The following is a 20828-nucleotide window of genomic DNA, read 5'->3' as shown; positions in this document are numbered from 1 at the left end:
AAACATCGGGGTTTTTTTTTTTAACTTTATGTAACATCCTCCATGTTAAATAAAGTTAACAAAAACTTTATTTAACATGGAGGATGTTAAATAAAGTAAAAAAAAAAAAACATCAAACCCCCCCCGATGTTTTAATTTAAACCCTGTGCGGCCGCACACCGGTAAGGCCGGCCCTGGTGGGGGCTTCCCGGCCCCTTAGAGTGTTACCTTTCGCCGGCGGGTCTGTCCAGGGAGCTCCTGGACAGGTGCTATGGAAGTGCACACACGTGCACGCTGTCATGGCGGCCAGGAATCCTTACCCAGCAACTGCGTACGTCACACTAGGGGGCGGGTCCTCCCGCTTTTTATCTGATTGGCTGATTATTGCCTGCAGCTGTTTGGCACCAAATTTAAACCCACTGCTCACTCTAATCTGAGCCCTTGTGTGGTACATTCGTTATCACTGTCTCAGTGTGCTATATATCTGATATTCTGGTTTTCTGACTCCTGCTTTGTTCCTGACTACTCTTTGATCGCCGCCTGGATTGACTTCGGATTGCTTTTTGAACTTTGCCTGTTTGCTGCCTGCCTTGACCTTGGACTGTGACCTGTGTTTGCTATTTGAACTGTTCCGCTGCTGTCCCACTATTCCGCCTACAACTACTTGTCCGGATAGCTCACCACTCTGCATACGGGACCCGTCTCTTGTCGGATTGTTACAGTACACAAGGGCCATTTAATGGATCCCGCAGAAATGGATCAGCTGTTTCGGTCACAGGAGGCAAGAATGCAAGGACTGGATCATCGTATGGATCAATTGGCGCAAGCCCTGCAGACTCTCCTCACACGCACTGATCCAGTGTCAGGTACCGCTGCACCTCCTGTTAACCCCCAAGTTACCACACCGCCCGCTGCGACTATACCGTTACGCCTACCATCTCCACCCCGTTATGGAGGGGATCCCACCACCTGTAGAGGTTTCCTCAATCAATGTGCGATCCAGTTTGAGCTGATGCCTTCTATGTTCCCGTCTGACCGAGCCCGCGTCGGCTATATGATTTCACTCCTAACAGACCGAGCCCTAGCCTGGGCTTCACCTCTTTGGCAAAAAGAGTCGCCTTTAATCAATGACTACCGTGACTTTGTGGCTACCATGCAAAGAATCTTCGACATGCCGGGCCGTGAGGCTACAGCTTCTGCATCGCTCATGTCCCTCCAACAAGGCTCCCGTTCCTTATCGGACTATGCCATAGAATTCAGAACGATAGCAGCTGAACTTGGTTGGAACAACGAAGCCCTAGTGGCTGCATTCATGCATGGCCTATCTGATAAGTTAAAAGATGAATTAGCAGCCAGAGAAATGCCTGAGGACCTAGAGGATCTAATATTATTCATATCACGCATAGATCTCCGCCTCAGACAGCGACAATCACAAAAGGAGAAACAAAGGAAACCCCCTATACGGCTAGCTCCCCGATTCTCCAACTCTACACCCCAGAGCCTAGATCCGGAGGAACTTATGCAATTGGGTGCTACCTCCTTAACTGAGCAAGAAAAGTCTCACCGCCGTAGTGAAGGCCTCTGTTTGTACTGCGGAGGTAGGGGACATTTCGCTAGGTATTGCCCGAACAAGCCGGGAAACGCCCGCACCTAGGTAGGATCAGGGGACCTACTCTGGGTGTTCTTTGTATCTCCCCTGAGCACCAGATCAAACGCATGACTGTTCCTGCCTCGTTATGTTGGGAAAACACCAGGGTTAACGTCGAGGTACTCATCGATTCCGGTGCTGCCGGTAATTTCATCGATTCCAAGTTTGTCACCCGGTATGACATACCTCAGGTCAAGAAACATACACCATTGACATTGGAGGCAATTGATGGCAGACCTCTAAGCCCTTCCACAGTTACACATGAGACAGAGGCCGTTACCTTTCAAGTAGGAGCACTGCATCAAGAAGTCTTGAACTTCAACATAATCACATCTCCTTCCTGTCCTGTTGTGATCGGATTTCCTTGGCTCCAGAAACACAATCCGGTGATAGACTGGAGAACTGCTCAAATCGTGTCTTGGGGTGAGGACTGTAAAAATTGCTGTCTTTGTAAAATCACGCCCGTACACAGTGTCACTATGTCTCCTCTCTCCACCAGAATTCCGAAACCATATCAAGCATTTGCGGATGTGTTTAGTAAGAAGGAAGCGGATCGCCTTCCACCCCATCGTCCCTACGAATGCCCGATCGACTTATTACCTGGAACCACACCTCCTAGGGGCAGGGTGTACCCTCTTTCGAAACCAGAGAATGAGGCCATGGAAGCCTACATCAAGGGGAATTTGGAGAAAGGCTTCATCAGAAGGTCCACCTCTCCGGCAGGAGGGGGATTCTTCTTTGTCAAAAAGAAAGAGGGGGATTTAAGACCATGTATTGATTACCGTGGTTTGAACCAGATAACAATAAAGAACAAGTATCCCATACCTCTGATTCCTGAATTATTTGACCGACTAAAGGGGGCTAAAATCTTCACAAAGCTCGATCTCAGAGGGGCCTATAACCTTGTACGGATTCGTGAAGGACATGAGTGGAAGACCGCCTTCAATACCAGGTCAGGTCACTATGAATACCTGGTCATGCCATTTGGGCTCTGCAATGCCCCAGCGGTCTTCCAAGACTTTATTAATGATTGCCTCAGAGACTACCTCTCCCAATTCGTCATAGTATATCTTGACGATATCCTGATATATTCACCTGATCTCCATACCCATCGCCGGCATACTACCCTCGTTCTTCAAAGATTAAGGGAGAATGGACTCTATGCTAAGCTTGAAAAATGTCTGTTTGAGGTTTCCAAAGTTGCATTTCTGGGATGGATCCTACCAAATTGAACGCCATCCTTCACTGGCCTAAACCAGAAGGCTTAAAACCTCTTCAGCGATTCTTGGGTTTTGCAAATTATTACAGGCGATTTATCCGGAATTTCTCACGGGTCGCAGCTCCTTTCACAGCCCTTACGAAGAAGGGAGCCGACGTACACAATTGGCCCAAAGAAGCATACCAAGCCTTTCAGAAACTCAAAAAGGCATTTACCTCTGCTCCGGTCCTGGTTCACCCTGACCCGTCTCTTCCATTCACCCTTGAGGTCGATGCTTCAGAATGTGGAGCGGGAGCTGTACTTTCCCAAAGGAAAACGTATTCCAGTCCGTTACACCCATGTGGCTTCTTTTCTAAGAAATTCAGTTCATCCGAAAGGAACTATGATGTGGGAAACCGGGAACTCCTAGCCATTATTCTTGCGTTGGAAGAGTGGAGACACCTCTTGGAAGGAACCACCATTCCGATAACCATCATTACTGATCACAAGAATCTATCCTATCTGAGCACCGCTAAACGCTTAAACCCTCGACAGGCCCGCTGGGCACTCTTTTTGTCTCGCTTTCAATATGTCATTACTTACAGACCCGGCTCCAAAAATACCAAGGCTGATGCTTTATCTCGTCAACATGCTACTATCAAGGAGGAGGAGGAGATCGAAAAAGAACCCATTATTCCAAGGAATAGGATACTGGCCATGGTTAAAACCACACTTGAGTCTCCTCTAATAACCAGAATCAAGGCTATGCAACACCATCTTCCGACCTACCACAGGGAAAATTGTTTGTACCCATGCGGGAGAGGATTCCCATCATGTCAATCCATCATAATACTTTACCTACTGGACATCCAGGTGTTTCTCGAACCATTTCCTTGATCAAAAGATCATACTGGTGGCCTACCATGAATAAGGACATCAAGGAATACGTGTTAGCCTGTCAAGCTTGCGCCAGGGTGAAGACACCTCGCTCACTACCTTCTGGTCTGCTACAACCACTTCCTCTACCCGAACAACCTTGGACTCATTTATCGATGGATTTTATCGTAGATTTGCCACCTTCCAACAAGTATACTACTATTCTGGTTGTGGTCGATAGATACTCAAAAATGGCTCATTTCGTTCCGCTTCTTGCTTTACCTACAGCAGCAGCACTTTCTACCATCTTCATCAGAGAGATCTTCCGATTGCATGGACTGCCTAAGGAAATAGTCTCAGACAGGGGGAGCCAATTCGTGTCGAGATTCTGGAGAACATTCTGCTCTGAGATGGGAATCAAATTATCGTTTTCGTCTGCCTACCATCCCCAATCCAATGGGGCAGCAGAGAGGACCAACCAATCACTGGAACAGTACCTTCGCCTTTACATTTCAGACCATCAGGACAATTGGTCCAAACTTCTTCCCTGGGCAGAATTTGCCTTCAACAATGCTACACATGAATCCACTAAAACCTCTCCGTTCTTCTGTTGTTCCGGTGTACATCCACGTTTCCTACCCGACTCCTTTCAAGTCAGTAACATTCCTACTCTGGATGACAGACTGGCAGAATTAAGAAGAACCTGGAATACAGTTCAGAAATCGCTAAAATTGGCTACCGAGAAACAAAAGAAATACGCAGACAAAAGAAGAGGGGGAACACCCTCCTATCTCCCTGGAGATCGTGTGTGGTTATCCACGAAGAACATAAAATTACGTGTTCCGACACCCAAACTTGCCCCTAGATACATCGGCCCTTACAAGATCCTCAGACGCATCAACCCAGTGGCTTACGAGTTGCAACTGCCTCCAACTCTTAGGATACCCCGGGTATTTCATGTCTCCCTCCTGAAACCCCTTCACTGTAACCGGTACACCACTCTGGATCCTGTTCCGGATAAGGTCCAGGTTGATGGTCACGAAGAGTATGAGGTGCGTTCTATACTGGACTCCCGTTTCCACAGGGGCTCTTTACAGTATTTGGTCCATTGGAAGGGTTATGGACCCGAAGAACGTTCCTGGGTGTCGGCCAAGGATCTTCATGCCCCACATCTGGTGAAAGGTTACCATCGCCGCTTTCCTTCCCGTCCTGGTTGTGCCCGTCCGGAGTCCGGCCCTTGCGGAGGGGGTTCTGTTACCTTTCGCCGGCGGGTCTGTCCAGGGAGCTCCTCTGCTGCCGTCCTCGGTGCTATGGAAGTGCACACACGTGCACGCTGTCATGGCGGCCAGGAATCCTTACCCAGCAACTGCGTACGTCACACTAGGGGGCGGGTCCTCCCGCATTTTATCTGATTGGCTGATTATTGCCTGCAGCTGTTTGGCACCAAATTTAAACCCACTGCTCACTCTAATCTGAGCCCTTGTGTGGTACATTCGTTATCACTGTCTCAGTGTGCTATATATCTGATATTCTGGTTTTTTGACTCCTGCTTTGTTCCTGACTACTCTTTGATCGCCGCCTGGATTGACTTCGGATTGCTTTTTGAACTTTGCCTGTTTGCTGCCTGCCTTGACCTTGGACTGTGACCTGTTTTTGCTATTTGAACTGTTCCGCTGCTGTCCCACTATTCCGCCTACAACTACTTGTCCGGATAGCTCACCACTCTGCATACGGGACCCGTCTCTTGTCGGATTGTTACATAGAGTGGCGGACCCGGTCGCAGTTGTGGCGGGCTTAAGGGGCAGGTGCCCCTTATGCCCTGCGTAAAGGCCGTATAGGCCCAGTCAGTCCGGTCCTGACTGGGCCTATTTTAAGGTAGGGGCCTGGAGCTGCAGCTCCATCAGCCCCTAAGTCAATCCGGCCCTGCCGCGGCCCGGCCCACCGGGCAAATGCCCGGTGTGCCCGATGGCCAGTCCGGGCCTGCCTATATGCCAATCTGCCTCCCTGACATGCCTCTTAACCCCCTATTTGCCACTCTGCCCCCAGATATCCCTTATACACCCATATATGCTACGGTGTCTCCCTGATATGCCTTTTAACCCCCTATATGCCACTCTGCCTCCAGAAATCTGTTATACCCTCCCCCAACTTACCAGTGCATCCCTAGACTTGTACCCCGTGCTTCAGACTCCCTGGTGTCTACTGGGGCAGCCAGTGGAGGTCTGTGTGATGCGCACAGACAACCTCTGCTGTTATGGTGGAGCACCGGAAGGTCATGTTATCGTAGAAGCCCCAGAAGAAGTGCCAGCAGCAGCGGAGTTTGCCTGTGCGCATCGCTGCCAGAGAGGAGGATCCAGGTCCCCTGCAGCGCTGCGGGGGATCTGGATCTTAATCTTGTAGTCAGACCTCTATTTGAGGTTTTATTATAAGCTAACCTCGAATATAAGACGAGGAATGTTTTTCAGAGCATTTGCTCGAGCAAATAGGGTAATAATGACACACAAAATAATATTCAGTGATTGGCTATTATGCAAACAAACTGATAGCCTATGTATATTCAAGCGACCAAACTAGCCACACATAAAAGCTGGGCCAACCCCAGTTAGCCTTTAGCAAAAAAAAGAAAAAGTAGGCGTTGGTGGGCTGGACATAGGCAAAATCTTGGTGGGGAGTGGATGTGACTAAGTGGCACTACCCTGTCCGCTATGAAGAAGGGCTTCACCCAGGAACTACTGGTCAAACCTAGATAGTTCACATGTATTATATAAAGCAGGATTGATACAAAACTGTGTGTGTAGGCTCAGGAAAAAATGTTGTAAAATGTTTAGCCTGTGTTGTAGTACATAGATTTTAGGCTTAAATTAACATTTTTATCATAGATTTCCTCACATGGGCAAGAAAATAAGAAATAAATTATACTAAGCTACTTGGGCACAACTTTTTAGGAGAGATTACCTTTTTTGGACTAAGGATGAGAGCATTCCTATAAATTTAATTGCTCTCTTTTGTCACTTTAGCCTAATTCAATATGTATAGAAGCAGAGGTAAATTTTATTATGCTTATTTTATTCTGGAGAATAAACTTTATTAAAAGTTGTAGTGATATTATTGTGCTCATCTCAACAATGAACAGCTAAAGTAAAATGTTTTCATGTTGCAACATCGGCACAAAAATACAGGAAAAAAAGAAATGACAACATACCAAGAATCTTTCATTGTGTAAAGACAACCCCACAAAGCAGTAGCTTTTCTACTGTGGGAGCAGCTCCCTAGAATATATTCAAGGCTGGGCCATCAAGATGTGAGGCAGTAAGACTTCTATTCAGAGGGGAGACTTCCCAATTCTTTAGCCTCTGATACCCTAGTTTCAGATTATAACCTCTTGTTCTAACATTTTACCTCTATTGGAATAAACTTCCCTCCTGTACTATGTAAAATCCCTTTACATGTTTAAATGTTTCTAGCACATCTCTTCTCTCTCTCCTTTCCTCCCTGTTATACATATCGAGGTCTCTTAGTCTTTTAGCATGCAATCCATTTACCACGTGAACCTGGCCACCTTATACCTGACTTTCAAAGCTCTGTCCCAAAACACTTTAATTGTTCAGTACTTACTTTGGAATACAGCGTGTTCACAAAATATAGAATTGTAAGTTTCCTTGGGTAAAGTAAAGATGTTTTAAAAAGAGTTTTATAGAGAAATAGCCATATCATGTTGTACCTACCAATATTCTGGTCCACTCACAATATGCAAACAGCATTGTGCACTGTCCTACCGGTGGTACAATGCCTCATCTCCATCCCTCTTTCGTGTGCACAGTGCTCGATTTGGACATTACATGTATAGAAGGGCTGGCTCTAATATGGTGAAACAAAACCTAGTACCCTCAAGAATCTGACATGCCTATAGGTCTGGTAAAATGTAATTAGTTAAATCTGATACCAGTGAGGTTTCACAGAGTACTGTTGTGTTCTCCAGAGGTTAGAATAAAGCACAATAATTCTCTCTTGTAGCATCAGTTGTATTTCAGGTCTCGAGACAATAAAATATACTGCCAGTGGAAAGTTGGCAAATCCCGTACTGTTTATTACTGACTCACTTTCCTTTTTCAATAATGGGCACACTTTCCTTTCCAGTTTTGGACAGTTGTGTTAGCACTGCAAATAGTTTTAGGACTCTGACATTTAAATGTGATTGTATTACTTTTTGTATGTTTATACTTGACTGAGCCCATCTCCTTGCAAAAATAAAGTGTTTTAAAATGTCATGATATGAATTAATGATTAGTATTACAAACGAAAACTAAACTTTTAAAATCAGTTTTGACAGACTGTCCTCCACTGCTTGATGAGACAATGGCCTGATGTTCTTTTCCTGGGGTTGGAGGAAACCGTGAATGTTCTCTTCTAGCCCTTAAGGAAACTGTTTAACCGCTCTTACATTAGACCAGTGATGGTCTAAGGGGCCGGCCTTAGGGGTCTGCGGCCGCACAGGGTTTAAATAAAAACATCGGGGTTTTTTTTCAACTTTATTTAACATCCTCCATGTTAAATAAAGTTAAAAAAAACTTTATTTAACATGGAGGATGTTAAATAAAGTAAAAAAAACCCCCGATGTTTTAATTTAAATCCTGTGCGGCCGCAGACACGTAAGGCCGGCCTTGGTGGGGACTTCCCGGCCCCTTAGAGTGGCGGACCCGGTCGCAGTTGCGGCGGGCCTAAGGGGCAGGCGCCCCTTATGCCCTGCGTTAATGCGGCCGTAGGTAGGGTAGGGGCCTGGAGCTGCAGCTCCATCAGCCCCTAAGTCAATGCAGCCCTGCCGTGGCCCGGCCCACCGGGCATTTGCCCGGTGTGCCCGATGGCCAGTCCGGGCCTGATGTCAACCTTATAACATATGCATGGAAACAAGGGTATGAGTTGAGTGTATTTGAAATACAATATCTCCAAAACACATACATTGATTGACACTTAAAAGAAAAGGTTTTGTGTGGTTTCACTAATTATATTCCTTAATACAAGTTAAAGAGTAATGTATCTGGTCAGATTTTTTTTTCCTTTTTTGCATTTAACTCCTTCATAATGGTGTTTGGCATTGCTGCTTCCAGTTATGTGTTCACCATATAGTCCTGTAGTGTATTACCAATTAGGCTCATTGGCTGGTTTATTGTGTATAGTTTATAGATAACTTAGTGTAAATAACATATGGTTCAGTGGTGATGTTTCACAGAAAAACAACATTTAAAAAGGTTCAACAGTATGTTTAGTTCTTTTACAGCTTCACCACATGTGGGTGCAGAATGTTTGAGGTCTGCATTTTTGTGGCTCTCGAGGTTCCCAAATTGGCTTAAGCTTATGCTTCTGTGGTTTGGCGGTACATGTAGTTAAATGTAGTGTGTGTAACCAAGTTAGGCCTAAGGCAACCAGAGTCATCAAAACAAATAAAATAACTGTACTATTATCTTTAATTCTTAACAGAGTATAAGAAGAAGTATGGTGAGGAACATGGCTCATGCCAAGCTGGGATTGCAGGATCATTTATGGAGGTCAGTAATGCCTTTTTATACACTATTACTGTATAACAGACAATTTATATTGCAAAATAAATTTTATTATAAATTTCCAGCAAAAAATATTAGATGTAGAAATGTATGTAAGAGTAACTTGTTTTTTTAACCTTTTAAAGCTGGAGGACGTAGCACTTATTCACAAAATTCTGGCAATTCACACCCAAGCACATAGTATTACATCACACTGGAGGACACATTACCACTTCCTGGCAATTTGGGCATCAACAGGGCTAAACCTGTTAACTGACAGCCTGGCCTCCTCTCTGCTAGCTGAGGCTAAGTGAACAAGCATGATAGCACTCAAAGCGAAAAGAACAGTCTCTCTTTATAAACACTGTGTGCTTTGGTGTCAGAGGGAAGACATTCTAGTGATGTCATCATGACATCAAAGGGGTTTACATGTGTGTACACGTACGTAGTGTGGAAATATATGTTAGTGTATGGGAAGCCCTGACAAAGAGTATCGTTATTGAGATCATGTTCAATAGACAATAGATGGCTTCCTGCAATACAATTTGCCACTAAATTATAATCTCACATGCACGCTGATTTACATATGTATGTTGATGTCACATACAAAAAATGCATTTTATATTATATATATATATATATATATATATCACATACACACACTGATTCACATATACACACTGTCACATACACATAAAATATATTTTATATTATATATATATATATCTCCGATACATGCCGATTTACATATACACACTGTCACATACACATAAAATGCATTTTATACTAACCATTTTGATGATTATAATATATTTATATTATAATATACATACAGTCATTACAGACATGAGCAGTTTCAGATAATTAACCCCTCTATTACCAGACGTTACACACACAGTCACAAAAAACAGACAAACACAGTCACATACACACACATGGTGCTGGCTGCAGCTTACACTAAACCCGACGTGAAGAAAGGACTCAGCTTCTGAACTCTCAATCAGGAGTGTTGAAAAGTTTCTCATGATTGACTGAGGCCTCCTTAACTCAGAATTTTCATTGTCCTGGATTGAGGCTGCCCAGGACATAAAGTCCCATTGCAGGACTGTCTTGGGCAATCCGGGACACGTGGTCACCCTACTTGGGAAATGCATTAAACATTTGAAATGCTCCGACGTACCTCATCTCAAGACATTACACAGAAAATAGCAAATGTACATGAATGCATTGGTTTTAGCTTCTGGTGGAACCATGTGTAAGTTAAAAAGGTAACACCACAGTCTCTTGAATGTGCCTTTCCTATGTCGTCCACTTGGCCCTTCTTAACATGTATAGTTAAAAAATAATACGGTTTAAAATCCCGGTAGCATTACTGATAATAAAGAGTTATGGATGAAAAATACACCTTTACGGATGTTCTCTTAACTATTTAATAGCTCCTTACCGTCTTTGTAAAAATTTACTTAATATCAGCTTGTAGCTGGGTTGTAGTTCACTAACAAATGGTTAATCATCTCAGCAAATGAGCTGGTTATTCTATCTAAAAATATCTATAAAGGAGAAAACAAAGTCAATTGAGTATTTTTGATTTCCTTGAATGTCAATGAAAACTATCATGTTGCTCACAAGCATTCCACTGACCAGTCTTAAAAAGCAACTGTCACTTGCTGGAATACAGAGGGGAAAGAAGTTTGTTGCGTGCTGCTGGTTAAATCCTGTGGCTTTTTTTAATATATTCTTCTTAACACCTTCTTTACTGAGGGTACCCAAAAACCTAAAGCTTTTTTGTGTTTTTACAATATGTTTGTTTAGCTATGATTCCCCATAATTTTTTCAAGGGTAAATAGGACTTTCTTTCAACACCACTTTTAGAAGTGTAGGCCAACATTTAGTGATTGATATTTTGATATGATAATTGTCACTAAAGTAGCTGAGTTGACCGAATACATTAAACCCATTAAGGAGAATGCATTGTAAGCTCATACATGTACGGGTTTTGTCATGAATAATATATGTTTCTTAAGTTTGAAACTACCTTATGTAAGAATTACTATATCTTTGTGGCAATTATAGAGCACATATTAGACAGCATGCATTGCTGTTTCAAAATATCTTTTTCATTATTTTCACAGTTAGTGTATGGGATTTTAATGGTAATCACAAACATATAAAACAATAAATAACCCGCAAAGTGCATATTTCTGGAGATTAGACAATCTGGGGTATTTCACTGAGAGCTATAGGCTCTTCTTTTACAACCATTTAGCCACAAGTCCATTATTATATTTTTTTCCCAAAAATGTTTTCACATTGGTTAGCATTTTTTTGCACAATATTTGGGCAAATCCAAAGGAAATGTATTTAGTTGTCCCCCCCCGATTACAGAAATACCCTACACGTATAGGTTATTCTATCATTTTTTAAATCTACACGGCACAATACATGGCACATTCATTTGACTGCACAACAGCAAACAGCACGGTAGACACACAGAAAATAAAGGGGTAAATTACATAATACACAAACAGGGACAACAGGGGTGGGCTGGCCCACGGACAGATGACATATGTCCCCAGGCTGTTCCGAAAGGTCTTCACAAAGAACAATTTAGGACCAGCCTGGAGAGGCAGGAATGCAGCAGGGTCATGTAATGTGGTAGAAGTGTGATAAAAGTTTGGTAAAAGTATGCACGTGTTTGTGTGAGAGTGTTGATGTATATGTGTTTTTGTGTATGTGTGTGAGACTGTAAGTTTTTGTAAAGGTGAATGTTTGTGTAAATGTGTGTGCCAATTCATATGTAATTTACCAGGGGAAGAAGACAAGAGCCGATAGGGGGGCCAGTGGGCTTTGCTTGCCCCCAAGGCCAGAGGGGGCCAGCCTTTCAATTTTCGCAAATGTGGGCGCAGGGTTTTTTTTTAAAAATGCTATTGTGGTCAAGCTTCATACTACATACTATTTCATCAATAAACCAATGCAGTAGTCCTGATTGTAATATGAAGTTGCATAAGATAGAGTTATTGGCTTGTACTAATTCAACTCTAATAAAAGTTGATGCTGTCTGCTCCACACATTGATAGCTGCTTTAGGCATTTATTTTTCTAACTTTTCTGAGGCTGCTGATCAGTCTGTGACTGATCAACGGAACTCACTACACATGAATGAAGCATTGTTTTCATTGTAAACGCCAAGCAGGGGACTGGGGGTGAGGCAGTCCCCTGGTTCCCTTCAGGTAGCAGTGTTCATGGGAGCTTACGCTACTACTTTATTCATAATGTTTCATGCCGTCGTGATTGGTTATATATGACTTCTGAAAAATGTATATATTATGTAAACAGCAGTGTTATATGGGTTATTGGCTTAGATGCAGACATGTTGAACTCTTGCTCTTGGTTGAAATGATGCAATAATAACCAGTTTTACTGTCTGTACTAGGCCTGGAACTCAATACCCATGGTAATACCCTTGAGACGTGTAATCATTGTAAATGCTGTATTATGCTGTATTATACTGTTTTTTTTTAAATTACAACCAATTTTGATGATACCTTATATTATTAATGGGTCTGAGTATGAGATATTGACATATGGAATATATTAAAGAAAGGTAACGGGAAACACTCCTAACTAGATGTGATTTACAGCTTCCTTTTGTCATAGTTTTACTGTAGTGTGTTCTATGGGGTTTTACAAAATAATTGCCAATAATGTTAATATGTCATTGAAATAGTCTGGACAGGTAAATTTAGTAGTATTTTTAAATAACCCCCTTTCTACTTAATTTATATATGAGTACAGATATTAGTTTGTCTTTTGTATGTTTGTAATACAAAATAATAATACAATAATGTCCTAAGCTGTCTTTGAAAGGTCCACTGTTCGAAGGAATCATTAATGGCATAGGGTTAAAACTTTTGAATACTCCACTGCTGGAAAGTATGTGACAGCTGTTGTATTTTCAATGTATATATATATATATATATATATATATATATATATATATATAACTGAACGGTTTAGTCTATGTTAAAGAGGAAAACTCAAAACATAAGTAAATATACAGAACTGATCACATAAGATGCATATATTTAGGCAGAAGCAACCACAAAACCACAATAAAATCATGTAAACTAGAGTATACACTAAATAAAATGGCAGCAACATGCCGTAAGCAATTATTATTTTATATGTTAGTTTATGTGTCAACTATGACACTTTTTAAGTCCAATTAAACTTGTTTTTTTAATTTAAAGTAAGGCTTGCACAATGGACCCCTTAAGAATTTAAGAGAAAACAGCACTTTTACTCAACTGCAAAGCTTGACTTCCACCTGCCCCTTCTCTCTACTCTTCTCTGCAAAAGCTAGCCTCTGACAGTAGAGGCGCTGACCGTGTCCCCAGTATGTAATCAGATCCACAATTTTCTTTTAAACAATTAATGAAACAATTATACATATCTCACTTTTAATATAAGTAAGATTTGCTTAATTGTTTTCTTAATGGTGAAAAAAATGTAATGGCTCTTTAATGTATACCTGGTTTAATAGCTTTTCGTATCAGCCTCTGTGCTGCTGTCTCCTCTGTTTGTTATTGGGTTATAATATCATATCCTGGCGCTCTGCTGTTAAAGGAAGCACGAAATGCGGAAGGAAACCATGGAGGACTGTGCCAAGTTGGCAAAGCCCTCTATAGTGTCAATGGGCTGATTGGGTAGATATCACTTTTAACCGGCCCATTAAGTAGTGACGTTATGCATTAGAAGGGTGTCACCCTAGGCCTGGGCTTGGATAGCCTAGGCCAGAATACGCCACTGGCAAACAACACTACAGTTATTCGAACTGTGATTTTATTTTGGTCTGCATTTATTAATAAGTAAAATATTGAAGCACAGCTTAGTTGAGTCAAGTTGTCGATGTCCATGACTGATCAATTTAGCTACTAAATAACACTACAGGAACACAGATTCATATGACCAGAATCTCTCTGCTGCACTGTAATAACCTCTTATTTTAAAAATAGGAGAACATATTTTTTCAGTGGCAAAGTTGTTTACAGAAGAAGACTACTCTATGTACAACAGGACTTACCTGCAATAATTTGAAAAAAAACCCCACAAACAATTAATGTTCATTTTTTTTTTTTAAGTGTTCAGTGGCATTCATAGGCAGGATGGCATGATGGCCCATATAAGATTCTTTCTAATATTTAATCTTATTTAAATCTGTAAATTTCATGAATTAAATTTAATTGATCAATAATTTTAAAGTTTGATATTTCCTTCCATGGACTCAAATATTTTAGACAATTCTCATAGGCTCTTTGAAGTAACTTTGTTATTGACTGTATAGGGAAGTTTAATCTGTTTCAACATAATTAATACAATGTATTAATATGTATTAAATCAAGTAATTGAGTTATGTAAGTTGAGAGTGGAACTAAAGACTAATAAATGATAGAATATATACAGAGTGGAAACATGACCCAAATTTGTTGTCTCACTCTGGCCTGTGTTTTTGCTAGGAGAATGGAAAACAACCATATTTTCAGTAGAGTAATGGGTTTCATTTTAAAAATGCTATTGAGGGTCAAGCTTCATACTACATACTACTTCATCAGTAAACCAATGCAGTAGTCCTGATTGTATTTTTTCATTGGTTGCACTGGTGACAAAAACATGATCGCATTTAACCCCTTGTGTTGCTATGTAACAATAAAGTCATGAAAGTTTTAGATCAACAGCAGGTGGAGATCTATCAGCTGGCTCTGCCTGCCATCAGTTTATATACTGCTTAAGATTTTATAAACTTGTGCTTTGTATTTAATTATCCCAGGCACAAACTAATATGAAGTTGCATAAGATAGAGTTATTGGCTTGTACTAATTAAACTCTAATAAAAGTATTTAAAAGTCTTGGCAACTTGGTGTGAAATTCTGGGAACAAAAAGGAAAAGAACAGTCATGATATAGAAAGCAGTGCTTGGCTTGATAACATTTACAGCTCTGTCAGCAACAGATGCTTCCTGGAAGTCTGTGTGTGTCACCCAATACTTCACCTCCCCATGTTTTATATATCCTCACCTCCCAAGCTGAAACATGGTTTTTATACTCCATTCCAGTTTTACTGTAGAAGGCGAGCACTTATTTGGGGTAAAAATAAATCATTCCTTCACATTTGCATTTTGCAAGTACCACATTTACCGTATTAACCTGTATTTTAATTATATATATATATATTTGACCTATATAGTTTTCTAAAATTATTGTTTTCATTAAATACGTAGTTTTCCTTCAGCGGGAAAAAAGCTAACTATAACATTTCCATAGCCGCTTATCCATGTGGGTGACATACCATACCTGGGCCTTTCATTCCTTGGTCTATGTGGGCAAATAAGGGGTCATATTTAAATAGGAGTTGCAGATGTATAGAAGCATTTACTATTGTTAAACCAAAGTTCTCAACAATGTAGTATTTTTGTTAAATAATTAGAATAAAAACAATATGTAGTATATATGTGTTCTTTAAAAATAAATGTAAAAAGTAAGACAAACAATCAGCTAAAACTAAATAAACTTCAGTCAAAAAGTCCAGAAACAATAGGTCAAAAACCTGGTATATAAATGAAATAAGCAATTGAATACAATCTATAATATATACAATATATTTTTCAGTAGAAGTTTGCCATTACACTTGCCATAAATTTTACTTGGTTTAATTGTTTTAGGGTATATTATCATTCTGTTTTTTACAGTGCTGTGATATAACGCTGTATAATTCAATATATAATAATATTTTAATCATGGCCAAGCTTAATAATTGGACATTTTTTGTATTCATTTGAGTTTAGTGGTGTATTTAGGGAAGAACCCACATAAATGTGTAGCCTAGGGATGTTAGCATCTGGGACAAACAACAAGAAAAACGGGTAACTACAGGTCAGAGGTAATGTCCTCACTAATACCAATTGCTAGAAATCCAATAAGGCATTCTTCAATATGCTGGGTCTTAACTATATTTTTAAAATTTGGGGATCAAGGCAAGATTCATAAACCCTGTTTTGTCTGAACTGTGTTTTATGTCATGCAATTTTCTTTCTTCTTTATGTGAGTGCATTTTTGACAGTCATTTATGTAATTTACTGCACACAGATACATAGCCTTGACACACACAGGCTGGGTGTAGTTGGCAGGTTGATATGAACACTTGCCAGCATACTCATAATTCAGTACTGTTGTCCTTGTCAAGACTGGCCTTCACCATTGGAATGGAGTAAACATTCATCCATACATCCACCAGATTTCATCAACTCCTAAAAAACCCAATAGCTGTCTTCTGTTCCTATTTTTCTGCTGATAATTTTGCTGTTCCAATGATTTCCATTTGTTCCCCATTTTTTTCAGGAATAGGGAGGATCAGCATACAATGTGCGATTTTTATTGTTACATGTTCAAATGTTCTATGAGCCAACAATTAGACCGAAAGGGGTAGACAAGCTGGAAATGATAGTGTATAAGTATGAGGTTGCCAGGATTAGTATTTTTGCACTAACTAGCTTTAAAATCACATGGTATTTATACCATTTTGGGTTTTGTTAACCCTTCCGTGTTACCCAGCATCGCTCACTGCCCTAGTGTTATTCAAACTACTGTATACATAAATTGGGACTTCATTATTGCTACAATTTCTCTCCTGAATGTAAGGTTGTAGTGCACAATGAGCTCTCAACTTAGTAGTTGAGAAATAATATAATGGTGAGAAAATAAAATATAGAACATGGGAAAAATAAAGATCAGTTTAAAGGTGATTATCAGAATAAATAAAGAAAATTAAATAAAGCAAAAAAAAAAGTATGAATTATAAATTAAATGGAAATGCTCTTAAGTGTAAGCGTGCAAAAAAAGAATAATCTAAAGAAACTGTTGGTTTAGTAGCTAGTGTTTAATGAGTAAAATAAATTTAAAATGTATACACGGTGTACCTAAATACTTACCCAAACGTGATTTTTTTCTATGTTTTAACATATATGTGTATAGATGTCACTGTGTAAAGATTTAAAAAAATATTCAAAATTTTCTTTAGGGAAAGCACAGTGTTGTTCAGAAATGAAAACTACTGTTGTGTCATAATTTAAGTGGCTTATTGCCCAAATTCCTCTTTGCTAGGTGCACAAACAGGAGTCCAAAGTAATAATAAAATGAATATTAAAACAATGTATTTGTTCTCTAGTGCCGTTCACGAGAGATCACTAGATAGAGAATACTTAGGCAGTAAGGCCAAGAAGGATGTGTATCTCTGCTCATAAGGGTTATGTTAAAATATTAAACCTACACTATAAGATTCTTTTGTAAACGTTTCATATTCCATCAACTTAACAGTATCCTCTCATACAGCCTTCCCAGAGAACAGTTGTAAGGCATATGTTCGTTATAGCATAGTAGAAAGCTTTAGGTATGTATTAGCTTTGTTACAATGTCTATATTTACATCCCATGTTTTTCTTTTTTAGGAGCTGGTTGTAATGGGAGCACCAGGATCATATTACTGGACCGGCACAGTTAAAGTTTTAAATCTCACTGACAACACATACTTCAAACTGAATGATCAAGCTGTCAATGCCAGACACTATACATATCTAGGCAAGTGCATACTTCAGATAGCTGCCTTCTAATGTATTTGTAAATAAATTGCACTTTATGACTAAAAAAAATAATAAAAAATTGCAACATTTGATATATATATGGCTAGTATATAGTTGTTGGACAATATTCATGTATTTAAGTGGCCTGCTATACTTTAGGTTCCACAAAATTAAATTTACAAAAAAGTTTTTGTTGCTTGAACCAGAGTGAATACGTGCAAAAATCTTTTGTACCCTACAGTCATGTCTTGCCATTCCTAGACGACCTTCTGACGCTAAGGGGGCAGTGCTTGCCTGATCTGATGTCAGAAGCTTTGTACTGGCCACAAATACAGACCCATTTCAACAATTTGTGGCTTGCATAAGGACATTTGATGTAATTTGCTTAATTATGATGTACACGATTACACTGCATTCTGTGTCACATGTGACACAATCCGTGCTGTGATCTCCAAGAGGACTCCAGGTCACTAGAACTAAAGCTTCTCAAATATCACAGGATAATGGGTAGGCAAGTATTTGCAGGATACCTATGTTCATATGGTAGAAGCTCAGATACAAAAATCAAGTGAGCTTTAATAAAAATAGCAATCTGGTTTTAACGTGGATGGGCACATCTAGTGTTTTTGTATGTCAATGTCCATAATAGTTACTCCAGAAAGAACAAATTGGACACAATGGATTGACTCGTTTATGTCCCATCAAAATCAATTTATACTCCAAAGATATATTATAAAACTGCATAGCTTGCATACTAACCAGAGACACAGAGACAAGTTTCAAAGCTAAAAATAGAATGTACCTGCTATCTTCATAAAAGTAATATTCCATAAAAAACTTTTTGTAAACAAATTCAGCACGACAAAGATAATTCCTAATATTGTTGAATGATCAATTAAAGGTACTTCCCAGAAAAATTCTTATGAATAAAAACTCAAATGAGTGAATCATCCTGAGAATGTAATGGGGCCACAAAGCTATCATATGCATTAAAGTGCATATGATGTCTGGACTACTAAAGTTCCAAGGTTTTACACATCCAAGCAGATCTGTCATGTATACTGTCAAGGTAATTTGGCTTTCAAGCTTCTATGCAAAAAGGTCTACTATATGTGTGCTTTCTAAAATAAAGATATACTTGAGTCTGTAGTTGGTGTTCACCATATTAACTAAAAGGAAAGTTGTCAGAAGAATTTGCAAGAGAGTTATGGTTCCAACTCCCTCACTTTTTACAAAGGGCCAACTCTGGCAGATTTCTTCCAAGAACAACAGAGCTGGCCCTACATAATGTATAATTAAAAGAAGCTAAAGAAGCCTCACCGATTAAACAGGAGCCAAGCTCTTCCTGCAGTAGAAGTTCCCTGGGGTTGACTCTTCGTAATATGTAATATGTGAGGGAGCCAGGACTCTCATGATAACTCTCCTTTAAGTGAATAGACCTGAAAGTCAACTTTATTCAACCATGCATTTCATCTTTAATATGCAATTCAGAAAAGCATAAACTGGCTTGTTGGTCACCAAATGAGAGTAGAATATGAAGGACTCAGCTTTGTGACCATAAGAATTTAGTATCCACCCACCATAAGTCCTTGGTATTGATAAGTGACAGGCCTTTTTAGATTATTTGGTGCAGCTAGTAAATGTCTAGTCCTGTGACTAGCAGTATACCAATTTCCTTTAGCCCAGATAAGCATTGTAAATTAGGATGAGCAGGTTTTCCTTGTAATTGAATATGATTATGAGAAATGTATGCATATTTAATTCATTGCTTCACTGTATAAAGATGTTTTTAAGTACCCCTGTTGAAAGTACATCTGGTTGGCCTGAAATATTGTTTTATATATCTAGACTGCTACCTGACCTATACTTTTTCAGCGTCTAAAACATTTCACTAATCACATTACCCCTAACTCCTGAAACCAAATGTACTGATTTCCCTGAATTGCGATCATACTATGATAAAACTGCTGACCAGTAGTTATCTGCTTGCAAATCTTAATCCATTTCAGCATGAAAGGCAGTAGGTCATATTAGTGAATCTGGTATTTCTGAAAAACCACAACAATCACATGTCGTCATATAGAATTTGTTGTGGTGACGCAGGCTGCAGGCTTTGTATTGTTCTTCATGCATTCAGGGGTTCAACCAAACATTAAAAAATAACCAACTTAAATCAGACTAGCTCGAAGTATTACGGTATATACTATTTTTAAAGCTGTTTGGGTGTTCGTGCATTGATTCTGAATCCTCACCCTTGTCTGTTCTTTTTTCATTTCAGGATATGCAGTCACTGCTGGTCACTTTTCTCAGCCAACAACCATGGATGTAGTTGCTGGAGCTCCCCAAGATAGTGGAATCGGAAAGGTAAGTCTTCCGTTACTCAGAAACATAGCAACACATAATTTATTCACAACGGATCTCCTAGTTCCACAAAACCGTTGAGCACAGGGCTTTTATTTCCTCTCTGATTGTTGATTTATTTTTAGCTCATTGTTCATGAGGTAATCCACAATTGGCATCCAGCCCTATTTTTTTTGCAAACCATTGCTCTAGGGCTAACATGCTGAATGATTTAAATGTCATATTTACAACTCCAACCAGTGGCTTGGGGAGACCTTCCTGAGACCATGAGGTAATGCCAGGGGATCTTTGGTGATCTTTTACATTTATATTTCTATATGCACACACATAGGTATACAGCATACGCTGCACCTAAAACAACCAAACAGCTTAGCCGACAACAAATTTGTAATGTATTAATTAGTAAATACAGTAATATGCATAACTTAATAAAAGAACTGTTGAAGATGCTGCAGCTTCAAAGCAGTTTACCACCCACATCTGCTGTATGCACTTTGCACCAGTTTTGGCTAGATCAGAATTCATAAAACATTTTGTACAGCTGTTACCAACAAGTGTAAATCATTTAAAGTTGGCTTTGAACAGGTCTGCATCCATTC

At 39.8% G+C, this 20828-nt stretch overlaps 1 protein-coding gene across 1 annotated transcript in view; it reads left to right on the top strand.

Moving 5' to 3' along the window:
* ITGA9 (integrin subunit alpha 9) overlaps nucleotides 1-20828 on the top strand; it is a 190181-nt gene that overhangs the window by 30586 nt on the left and 138767 nt on the right. Inside the window, exons 5-7 of the mRNA XM_053466129.1 lie at nucleotides 9177-9244; nucleotides 17737-17866; nucleotides 20147-20232. Coding sequence (XP_053322104.1) covers nucleotides 9177-9244; nucleotides 17737-17866; nucleotides 20147-20232 — 284 coding nt within the window. The remainder of the gene's footprint in view (nucleotides 1-9176; nucleotides 9245-17736; nucleotides 17867-20146; nucleotides 20233-20828) is intronic.

Source organism: Spea bombifrons, chromosome 5 (genome assembly GCF_027358695.1).
Source record: "Spea bombifrons isolate aSpeBom1 chromosome 5, aSpeBom1.2.pri, whole genome shotgun sequence".
NCBI classification, from domain to species: Eukaryota; Metazoa; Chordata; class Amphibia; order Anura; family Pelobatidae; genus Spea; species Spea bombifrons.
Note: the sequence above shows the minus strand (reverse complement) of the source record. Positions and strands in the feature narration are given on the sequence as shown.